Source organism: Anabrus simplex, chromosome 13, assembly GCF_040414725.1.
Source record: "Anabrus simplex isolate iqAnaSimp1 chromosome 13, ASM4041472v1, whole genome shotgun sequence".
NCBI lineage: Eukaryota > Metazoa > Arthropoda > Insecta > Orthoptera > Tettigoniidae > Anabrus > Anabrus simplex.
The window spans coordinates 101,333,965-101,346,039 of NC_090277.1; the positions used below are offsets into that span (position 1 = coordinate 101,333,965).

Here is a 12,075-nt window from a genome sequence, read left to right on the forward strand (position 1 = left end):
CTCATCGTGCAACGTCTGCGACAGAAAGAACGGAAGATTTCATTGAACAAGGAAACTGTGTCACTTCAATGAGTCATAGTGTTAACTTTCCATAGATTAATCGCATGAATAACAACAGCGATATATTGTCCTTTTATTGAATTGATTTCATAGATGGATATTACGAAATTATCTCCTAATAATGACAGTATAAACTCAAGTTTTGCCACTGATATAATTGTAATCGTTTCCCAGCATGAACCAAATACCTAATTAGTGCGCAAGCGTGTTTGCTTTAGGATAACAGTAGTTCCCTCTGGTGGTAAGAGTTAAATACATTTTGTCAATAAGCAAGTGGCAGGTCTTCCACTTGTGAATTTTGCGATAAATATTTCGTGAAAATGGCCGATAACGAGCAGAAAGCTTTGCAGCTGATTGCGGAAGCTGAGAAGAAACTTAATTCATCGAAAGGTTTTTTTGGTTCTTTATTTGGGTGAGTAAAATTTTGAGCAACATATATGTCGCGTTTGTGAAGATCACCCACTATTTGCGCATCTGAAGTCATTCCGTGAATCATCTGTCAGTTGTATGATATATTTGGATATAATTTATCGTTCCTATAATTGTGGTCCATCTTATAATGACCATTAGGATGGGCCTCAGTTGTATAATAATAAGCATTTAAATGACGTTTGACAGTTCTAAATGTGTGGCAAGTTGTGATTTTATTGATGGTTTCAGTGGTTCCTCGAAAGTTGAAGAAGCAGTAGAATGTTACCAACGAGCTGCAAATATGTTCAAAATGGCAAAAAAATGGGGAGCTGCAGGAAATGCATTTTGTGAAGCAGCTAGTTTGCATGCTAAAGCTGGCAGCAGACATGATGCTGCAACGAACTATGTAGATGCTGCTAACTGTTTCAAGAAGTCTGATCCTGAAGGTTTGTTGCTCATTCTATTTGTGTGGATTTTTGAGGTATGTGTGTGTTGTGTATTTGCGATATAATTAGGTAACTTTCTGTTACTTTTTCTTATCTACTAATCATGTGTTAAGTCAAAATAGCATGGTGTATCTTCTGGTAAACCCCTGAATTATACTGGATTCTACACGTCAGATTTTCCTTGTAGGTTAGGTTTGTAGTAACGTATTTGATTGACCGTCGTGAAATACAGTTGCTAGATGGTCTTTCCATACATTTTATTATATTTTATTTTTGTGGATGTTTCATCAATATGAAACAAATTATCATCTTGTGGTTATGTCTGTATCAAAATCCTGAAACATCAACTAGCGAAAGACAAGTATATTGGATACTTTAGTGCTTTTAACCTTGATATTAGCATGGCTGTACTGATAGAATATTTCATATTGGTGAAATGACTAGAATACGCTACATATTTAAAGTAGGTAGTTCTTGTTTGCTGGAACCTTGATGTGTCCCAAGTTTATCCTTCCCAATTTTGTAGACAAATTACTAATTATTTTATAATACAGATGGTACTTCCATAGAAACTTCACTGTTTAAGCTGGTGATAAAACATATAGGCCTAAATATGATGTGAAGCGATACGTGAAGTAACGTAGAGGAGAGATTCTTTATGCATGCCAGGCACTCACCAGCCTGTCCCTATAAGTATTCTTACTTGTATAGAAGAATTAAAACAGAGGTACTGTAAATCTCAGATCTGTCATTTTCTGTGTTTCTGTTGGCCGGCTTCAGTCAGCTGCCATGGAGACTAGTTTTCTGTTGTTGTTGACTGAGCTCGATAGCTGCAGTCGCTTAAGTGCGCCCAGAATCCAGTATTTGGGAGATAGTGGTTTCGAACCCCACTGTTGGCAGTTTTGAATAGGGTTTTCCGTGGTTTCCCAGCATATGTCGGGTCTGTTCCTTAATTAAGGCCACGGTCGCTTCTTCCCACTCCTAGCCCTTTCCCATCCCATTGTCACCATAAGACCTATCTGTGTTGGTGCAACGTAAAGCAACTAGTAAGAAAAAAAAGGGGGGGGGGGGCTGTTGCTCCGATAGACCTTGCATCATGGTGTGCGACCATTAGCGTACCTTTCGCTATTTCATTTATTTTTTGGTCCCATTTTAGCAGGACTCCAGGGGATGGAGGCCTGTTGGCTGCTTTGCAGCCCTAATCTGGAGCACTTATGCACTAGCTCGACCTAACCAATGTAGCCCAATTGTCTTTGTCACTAGCCTGACCTAACCGGTCCAGCCAAATTGTTTTGTCACTATCTGGACGTAACCAGTCTAGCACAAATTGTCTTCTCACTAGCCAGACCAGTCTTTGCTATTTAACGTCGCACTAACATATCAAAGGTTTTCGGCGACGGAAGGGTTGGAGATTGGGAAGGTAGCGGCCATGGCCTTCATTAAGGTACAGCCCTAGCATTTACATGGTGTGAAAATGGGAAACCACGGAAAACCATCTTCAGGATTGCCGACAGTGGGGTTCGAACCCACTATCTCCCGAATGCCTAACCAGTCCAGCTCAGTTGTCTTGCCACTAGGCTGACCTAACCAATCTAGACGAATGTTCTTGTCACTAGCCTGATCTTGTAAAGACAATCACTAGCCAGACCTAATTTCCTTAGTTGGCAGAGTTGGCAGCTTTGTGCAGCACGCTGTGACTACGTCTGAGCCATGCCATGTTTGATCTGCAACCTATCTTTCCCGAAGGCTCAACAGAAGCTTTACGTTAATACATTTTATGTGAACACTGTGGGGTTGTCATAAATATAGCCCCAAGGGGTCTTAACTCGGGAGTGTTGGTTGGCGACCATGGGGTTCTGAGCTGTGTCCTGGCATTGCTTCTGCATACTTGCACCAGGCTCCTCACTTTCATCTGTTCTATCCGACCTCCCTTGGATAACTCTTGTTCTTTTCTGACTCCGACGGTATTAGGTTATGAGGCCTAAGAAATCTTTCATTTTCACACCCGCCGTGGCCCTTGTCTTCCTTTTAACCGATACCTTCATTTTTTGAAATGTTGGATCCCGTCCATTTTTTTCTCTGATTAGTGTTACATGGAGGATGGTTGCTTAGTTGTCCTCCTCCTTAAGCAATCACCACCACCACCTGTCATAAATGTATCACTCTAAATCAGTTTGCTGGAATATTCGTTCCACATTGAGCGCTAAGTTGAAAAAAGAGGTGAAGGTGAGCTGTCGATAGGCTAAGTCTAGCCTGTAGAGTCTTTCATTAGCTTAAATACATTCCTTTCACTATATATGTAGTCAGCAGAAATCAAAGAATTTCTCTGTGACTGTACTTCTCTAGTTGTCTGTTTTCATGTCGATGGAACTTTGGTATTGTGGTTCTCATGTTGGAATCATAGTAAAATATCTTTCTCTGTCCAGTCGTTCCACTCACGACTGAGTATCGTGACCCAGGGACTTTGTTTCTTTTATAAGCTGATACCATTCTGTACGTACTTGTGTTTTCCGGACAGTAACTCTCCATGGTAAGTCCATGATCTCTCTTACTTGATCAACCCATCTTTTTTGCGACCCGTCCTTGTGCCAGAAACTTTTCCCTGGACAATTAATTTTTCCAGGTTGTCTTCCTCTCTTCTCATAATGTGACTAAAGAATTGCAGGATTCTTTCTTGTATTCCATTTTTCCGGATGACAGAATAATTTGTTCGCCTGGCTGTCCACGGTATTCGCAACAACCTTCTCCAACACCACATTTCAAAGGCGTTGATTCGGTTCCTGTCTTTAGCTTTTATGATCCAAGATTCACATCCGTACAGGAAGATCGAGAACGCAAGCGAATGGACTAATCTTTTCGTTGTATTCATAGATATTGCTCTATCTTGCCAGATCGTCTTTAATTTTGCCATAGCTGTACATCCTAGAATGATGGATGTGACGTTTGATTTCTTTTTCACAGCTACTTGTATCCTCAATTATTGAACCAAGATAAGGAAACTGACAAGACTCTTTGGATATTGTTCAGGTTCTGTGGCAGCTGAATCTCTGCACCTTTGTTGACAATCATTACAGTTTTGTCTTGCTCCAATTAATTTCCATGCCAAGTGGGACTTTCCTGTTGTACACGATCCATTATCTCGACAAGCTCCTGTACACTGCTGGCTACAAGTGTGGTGTTGTTTGCAAAACAGAGATTATTAATTCTCTTCCCACCATTTGAAAATCCTCCTTCCCAACTGTCGAGCGCATGCCTCATAATATATTCACCATAGATGTTAAACAATTGAGGTGATGAGATGTATCCTTGTCTCACACCTTTGGGGGACTTTGAAACTTAATGATAGATCACCATCAACTCTGACTTGGGCCAAGTTGTTATTATACAACCCTTTTATAAGTGAAATGAGATGGAATTCCCATTTCCTCTAAAACACACCACAACTTGGGCCACAAAACACAAGGTCTTTGGACCTTTTGGTAGTCGTTGAAGCAGGGAAACAAAGAATGTTGAATTCATGTGCCTTTTCAACCAGCTGACAGATATTTAGAATCTGTTCTCGAGTTCCCCTTCCCTTGACAAAGCCAGCCTGTTCTGACGGGAGCTGATATCTAATGTAAGGTTTAAAATGTTCATTTATGATATGCAATAATATTTTACTTGCATGTGATATTAGTGAGATGGTTCGATAATTCCTGCAGTTCCTTGTTGATCCCTTTTTGTGAAGTGGAATGAAAATGGAAATGAGCCAGTCTTGTGGCCATACACCACTTGTTACAGATGAAGTGCATTAAACGTACTCCTTCTTCTTCCATTTCCTTAATCATTTCCCCAGTGATGCCATCACTTCCTGATGCTTATGATTCTTCAGGTGTTTAATTGCAACTTCTACTTCTCTCCTCAGTATTGAAGGCTCTGGTACGAGTTAGGTTGATTAGGGATGTACTTATTGCAAACATTTCTGGTAGTCACATCTGCCTATAGATTTTCATAGTATTTTTTCCACCTTTCAATGGCCATTTTTTCTCTCCAATGAGGGTACCATCTTCATCTCCCACAACCCATGAATGGGGCTTGAAGTCGTGGGTAATTCTCTTTACCTTCATAAAGAGATCACAAGGTTGGCAGTTCTGCTTACACAGTTCAATCCCTTCACAGATTTCATGAATCTGGTTTGCCTTATCAAGTCTGCACTGCTTTTGAATTTTCCAAGATAGTGATGCGTGCATTTGTATATATTCATCAGTTTCACAAGTGTTTCATTTTAGCTGTTTCCTCTATTAGCTTTGAAGTTTTGGCGCTTAACCATGGCTTCCTAGGAAATGAATTGTGCCCATGTGTTTCCTTGCTTGCACTACTCAGCAGTCTTCAAGGTGTTCCATACCGAATCTGCAGTGTCAGTGGGAGTTATTTCTAATGACTGTAGTTTGGGATGAATAGCCTCGCCGAAGCTACATAGAGCTCTGTCATCATATTTCATTTCCTGTACCTTTGTTGTAGTTTTGAGTTTCATGATGACGAGAATATGGTCTGAACCACATTCAGCATCAGGATAACCTCTGGTGTTTAAAACATTATTTCCAACAACTTCTGATCAGGATAAAATCAATTTGATTTCGTACCCTGTCTCCAGGGGATGTCCACGTATATTGGCGGTGAGGGTGATGTTGAAAGAATGTGTTGGTAACAACCATTTCCTTATCTATAAAGAATTGCAGAAGACTCTCGCCTCTATCATTTCTAGTTCCAAGCCCATATGGACCAACGTGTACACTAAGGTGGTTATCAGATGACGTGTCACCAATCTTAGCTTTGAAGTCACCTTGAATGATGACTTCTCTTTGAGGAATGTTATCAATAAAGCATTCAAATTGACTGTAGAATTTGTCTATCTCATCTTCAGGGGCAGCAGATGTTGGTGCATACATACGCCTGTACAATATTTAATTTACAAGGTGTTGAATTTATCTTGATGGAAATAATTCTATCATTAACTGGATAGTATCCTATGACTGCACTACATAACTTCTGTGGACCACTACATCATTCCGACTTTGATGATTGTGTATTACTATTGGTAGTGGTGAAATACCCAACACCTTTCCAGTGTGTTTCACACAGTCCCAAGATCTTCACGCCATGTTGTGTCGTTTCACTCTCAACAGTTGATAGTTTGCCAGTCTGTAGTAAACCCCTCACATTCCAGGTTCCACATAATATCTCTCTGTGAAGCAAATTGATTTGAGGCTTCTCTCAACCCTGCCCCCTCCCCTGGAGATCCAATTGGAGGACTTGAAACTCCAGAATTATATTTAATAGTAGGTACGAATGTTTAGAATTGAGCAAAGCCATTGGGTTGTCTTGGGAAAAGTAATGAGGTGGGTTCCCGTGGCCTTCTTCATATCAACTAGGCCACTCCTAACATGGAGAACAGATGCCCCTGCAGCCACTCCAACATGGAGTACAGACACTGCCTAAAGACAGCTCATCCAGCCTATCTGCCAATGTGGTATTAACCTTCCTCTGCCATCTAAGTCATTGGTTCTCTTCAACTATTGCCTCATCTGCCTGCTGCGCCGTTCGAAAGGTCACCTTCTCCACCGAAGCAGCCATTAAGGACTTCACTGTTATTGTTATTATTATTATTATTATTATTATTATTATTATTATTATTGTTGTAAGTTGGATCCGCTGATCATATTCATCCAGTCATTCTTCATCATCAAGTTTTGAATTCTGGTCACTGGATGAATTTTGGACTTCTAAATTATCATTATATATCGTCTCATTTCGTACCATTAGGGGTCGATGACCTAGATGTTAGGCCCCTTTAAACAACCATCATCATCATCATCATTTTCTTGTACCGGGATAAAAAGCTCAGACACCAGAGAACTGGCTTTCTGAGCTCAAGTTGGCGGATACAGTTCCGGCTCAATTCGGTACCATTTAAAGGCCTGTCTTCTTTCCTGAGTCTGTGTGTTTTTGAGTTTCAAATTCATTCCTGTTGGGTACTTCGGTATGAAGTTATGTGTATTGATTTTCTGCCTGTATGTAGTCCGTGTAGTTGCCAGCGGGTCAATATTGATTTCTGTGAGGTCACTTTGGGTGTCTACTAACCAGCGTATTTTGTATTGTCGGTTTCCGTTGATGTGGCGTTTATACGATGATGGTTATTCCTTTCAGAAATTGTTCTTTTCAAACAAAATTTTTGACAAATTGCAAAATAACTAAATAACTGTGGTGCAATTTTGATTTCTTGCTGGATTGTTTCTAACATATTATATTGTAAATTAGCAAGGGTGAAATGTTTCTTGAATTATTTCACACAACGGCCAAGCATTTTCTGAGGTTTTTTTTTACTAGACAAGGGTGGAGGGAAGATCATGGTATAAGTTGTTTGAAATAACTTTTGAATGTAATCACCTAGCACACGCGAAACTTCTCTCGCTTACTGAGCAAATCCCAAGGAACGCTGCTGTGCTGACCGCAGCGCACTAGATACTTCTATTCAAAAGTTATATCAAATTAAATATACCATGATTTCCCTCACCCTTGTCTAGAAAAAGAATCTCAGAAAATCCTTGGCCATTTGCGAAGTAATTTTTCAAGGCATATTTCAACCTTGCTAATTTAAAATATAATAAGTTGAAAACAATTCAGCAATAAATCAAAATTGGATCGTAGTTAGTTAATCAGTAATTTTGGATTTTATTGTAAAAAAGTCAAAATTTTTTGTTTGCTTAAATTTAAAAAAAAATTCCAGGATAACCATAGTCATAGAAACATCTTGTTTGGGTGGAACAAATACTGGTTTCCTATTGTTAATGAACTGTTAGAAACATTGTTATTTAACGTAATATAGCGACAGTGTCGTCTGTGTTAAAATGGCTGTGTCCGTAAACTTCCTGGCAAAACTGTATATATGACTTAACAATGACTGTGTTCTCTTTCCCATTACCCATTAGGAGTTAAGATGGAGTTTATGTATGACACCAAGTTTTTGGTAGATTCTTTATTCTTTAGGAACTTACGTTGAGAAATTCCCTTTTTTGAGGATGGTTGCCTAGCTGTATTTCCTCTTAAAACAATAACCACCACCAGTCACCACCTCCCTTTCTTTCTCCCTTTGCAGAGGCTGTCAGTAGTCTTCTGAAAGCTATAGAGATCTACACCGACATGGGCCGGTTTACTATGGCCGCCAAACACCACCAGTCTATTGCTGAAATCTATGAGACAGAGGCTGTAGACCTGGAGCGTTCTGTTCAACATTACGAGCAGGCCGCGGACTACTTCAAGGGTGAAGAGAACAACTCGTCGGCCAACAAGTGCTTGTTGAAGGTAGCCCAGTATGCAGCCCAGCTGGAGAACTATGAGAAGGCAATACAAATATATGAACAAGTGAGTATCCATTTGAATTTAAGTACAGTACTCAGGGATGGTCCGAGTGTACTTTCAAGGAATGACAAATATAGCAGGCTGTGTTTGTCTTAGAACAAGTGCTTGTCCTGAAAATTTCTATGTAACTGCAAAATAAGGTCTTCTGGAGGGTGTGAAAATTCTTGCAAACTGTATTAGGTAACAGGTAACTTAAGCTTATCTTACTAATTTCTGGAGTCACCAGAATTACTATACTTCGTATTGAGTTTTGGCCATGGTTTGAAGAACAGAATAATTTGATCTTCAATTCTGGTATTCCTGAAGTCAGCAAGCAAACTCATAGTTTTTCATGACTGTTGATTTAATAATCATAATGGCAGGGCCCTCAGATTTACTAGCAACCCAAACCACAGAATGATGATTTTTCATTGTAAAAATGTAGGTTTCATTAGTTTAGATTTGAACTGGAGTTGGTTTGGTTAGCATATATCACTCGTATAGAGTTTTGGTCAGAGGTTTAAGGCCAGATACTCTTCTTCACTTCATATGATTTATCAGGTGACAGTTCCACCCTGTAGTTACCAGAATTTGAAAACCTGTCTACAAAATGGGGGATGACTGTGAGAGAGCTGCTTGCTTGAAATGGTGCCAGATCACTGGAGTACAGTCAAAGGTATATCAAACTCTTGTGAAACATGTAATGGGGAAAGTTATTCAGCTCGACAGCCTGAGCCTGCAAGAACAACCACTGCCACTATAGGAGTGATGGCAATATCTCAACAGTTAGGTAATAATGTGAAAATATGTCTGTGAGGAGTTCAGTGTTGTACAGTGTTGTTGGTATAATAAACAGAATTCTTATCATGCAATGTTGCACATAAATTCTAGACACAACTGATATCTGTTAAAGGATCATCAAACTACTTTTGTAAATATCAATGTGCATATTAGTTTTCCCTACCTCTTAGAGAATGATTTTTGAAGACTTCAGATGATCGTAGTTTATTAGCTTCATTAGCCCCATGTTGATAGTTCCAACAGTCACAGTTATAAACCTGGATTTCGCACCTAATCAATACATGATATATTTTTGATGTATTTAATAAATTTAGCAGTACCGGTTTCGGCCTCTATTAGAGGCCATCTTCAGTTGCTGAAGAACCTTAATTTGATACAACATACAACAATGTTAAAACACTACTTATTTCTAAGTTTAAATAATACAATTTGTACTAAAACCTGCATCAAATTAGAGTTAACAAGATCTAAAATTGTGTCTAAAAGTTAATTTATCGGGCGAGTTGCCTGTGCGGTCAGGGGCACGCGGCTGTGAGCTTGCATCCGGGAGATAGTGGGTTCGAATCCCACTGTCGGCAGCCCTGAAAATGGTTTTCCGTTGTTTCCCATTTTCACACCAGGCAAATGCTGGGGCTGTACCTTAATTAAGGCCATGGCCGCTTCCTTGCAATTCCTAGGCCTTTCCTATTCCATCGTCGCCATAAGACCTGTCTGTGTCGGTGCGACGTAAAGCAATTAGCAAAAAGTTAATTTGTGAAGTGTCACTGGTACGGCCTTGATGCTCTATTTACAAAAGCTTGATGAATTGTACATTTTTTGTATTAAAACAAGTACGTATTTTTGCATGTTTTGAAGGATGGAAGCTCTGGTAAAGTGAGCAAATCTTATCACTAAAATTGGGTGCCATCACGACATGTTCCTGACACGCACCCAAGCGACCGGCTGGATACAACAGGAGAATATTCCGATACAACTCAGTGCCAGCTTCCAATAGATCACAATTTACGCAAGCAAAGTCAAAGGGATGTTCTCACCATTTTACTTCCAAACGTTGGACAATTAAACCTACAAGTAAATCTGATGTTGACTAGCACCCATTTTTAGTGAAAAGATGATTTTAACTCATTTGCTAATTTTACCAAAGTTTTCATCCTTCAAAACACGCAAAAATACATACTTATTTAATATAGACATGTACAATTCATCAATTGTTAGTAAATAGATCATCAAGGCCGTACCAGTGACACTTCACAAATTAACTTTTAGACATAATTTTAGACTTTTATAACTCCAATTTGTTGCAGGTTTGATTACAAATTGTATTATGTAAACTTAGAAATTAGTGTTTTAACATTAATGTATGTTTTATCAAATTAAGGTTCTTCAGCAACTGAAGATGGCTTCTAATAGAGGCCAAAGGCGGTTCTGCTAAATGTTATTTTTGTATCTTATGGCTAGCCTGGATTCCAATCCATCAGCTTTCTTGCGTTCCAATATAGTTGAGTGAGATTTCCTGAAGTTCTGGCTGTCACATCAGGTTTGTTGCAATGTAGCAGGTGTTCCTTATCCATTTATCTCAGGATGTTGATTCGTTTCAGATGAGCTGCAAGATAGTCGTGGCCAGTGTTAAGGCTAAAGAAGGCTACAACTTCTCTTCTTGGTTTTATTGTTTACTGATCCCTTTTAGCATCAATATCCTTTCATAATTTGGTTTCTGCTGGTTTCTTTGCCATTTCTTTGTGCCTGTTTTTAATAATTTTCAGAATCCTTTTTGCTGACAAAATCAGTCTGACTGGCAGGTTGTAGTGTGGTACCTTTTTTGGCTAATCTGTCTGCTTCTTCATTACAGTAAAACCTCGTTAATTTGAAGTCGTTGGGACTCAAAAATCGGACTTCGAATTACGTGATTTCGAATTAACTGCCAATTCGCAATTCAGAAGTACCAACTCTTGCCGCGTTACAAAATGTTCTAAGGTCCGTTACCGCATGCAGTTAACCTTGATTCACAGTTTATACCTTTCAAATGCCATGAAAAAAGGACTATTTCCAAAATGTTTCCAAGAAGGTGCATTTACAGTATTCAAATAATGCACTTGGATATCTCACTGGCAAACATAACCTCACGCAATGAAAGAAAGAAAAAAAATGCACGATTCAAAGACGAGGAGAAATCTATGCTGGCTCCCATGTGCAGGTGCTTTATTCATTAGATTCTAATGTATGCATTTTAGATGCCTTGTATTCACACAGAAAGTACCCGATGCCTTAAAATCGAACTTTCCTATGACTATCCTTGTACGATTTCCCGCCATGGCACTTCTCTCGTACTTCAGAAATGTAAACACTTGCCGCGTCACAAAGTGTTCTAAGACCCATTAATACATGCAATCACCTCGATTCACAGTTTAAACCTTTCGAATGCCATCTAAAGAACTATTTCCGAAATGTATCCAACAAGGTGCATTTACAATGTTCAAATAATGCACTTGGATAAATCACTGACAAACATAACCTCACGCAACGAAAGAAAAAAATCCACAATTCGAAGACAAGGATAAATTATGTTGGTTCCCCTGTGCAAATGCATTATTTTTTGGATTTCTGTACTGTTTGCATGTTTAGATGCTTCGTACTGGCATGGAAAGTGCCTGGCGCGCTTAAAACATCGTGGCTTATCGAACTTTCCTATGACGAGGGGATAAACTTTCTTGCTTCCATGTGCATTGCAACTCACTACAATGACTCCCATCCCCGACCCTTGTATGATTCCCCGGCTGGCAATTTCTCCTTTAAAACCATAAGACCGTTTGGGCTCACATTAAAATAAAGCAATGCAGTTTTGTCGGCAATGACAATATTGTTCGGTGCCTACGAATTTATATGAGCCACATTTTTTTCGTCAACTGTCGGCATCGCCAGTGTTCGCGGATTCTGTTTTTCTGCACACTGCCTGTTGCATGATATTACGGCATTCCTTAAA

The 12,075-nt window shown here is 39.4% G+C and overlaps 1 protein-coding gene across 1 annotated transcript in view; it reads left to right on the top strand.

Moving 5' to 3' along the window:
- The first annotated feature begins 306 nt into the window (after positions 1-306).
- The window catches only part of alphaSnap (Alpha-soluble NSF attachment protein), a 31,049-nt gene continuing 19,280 nt past the window's right edge, over positions 307-12,075 (top strand). The window contains exons 1-3 of the mRNA XM_067157307.2: positions 307-472; positions 721-917; positions 8,053-8,318. Coding sequence (XP_067013408.1) covers positions 381-472; positions 721-917; positions 8,053-8,318 — 555 coding nt within the window. The 5' untranslated portion in view covers positions 307-380. The remainder of the gene's footprint in view (positions 473-720; positions 918-8,052; positions 8,319-12,075) is intronic.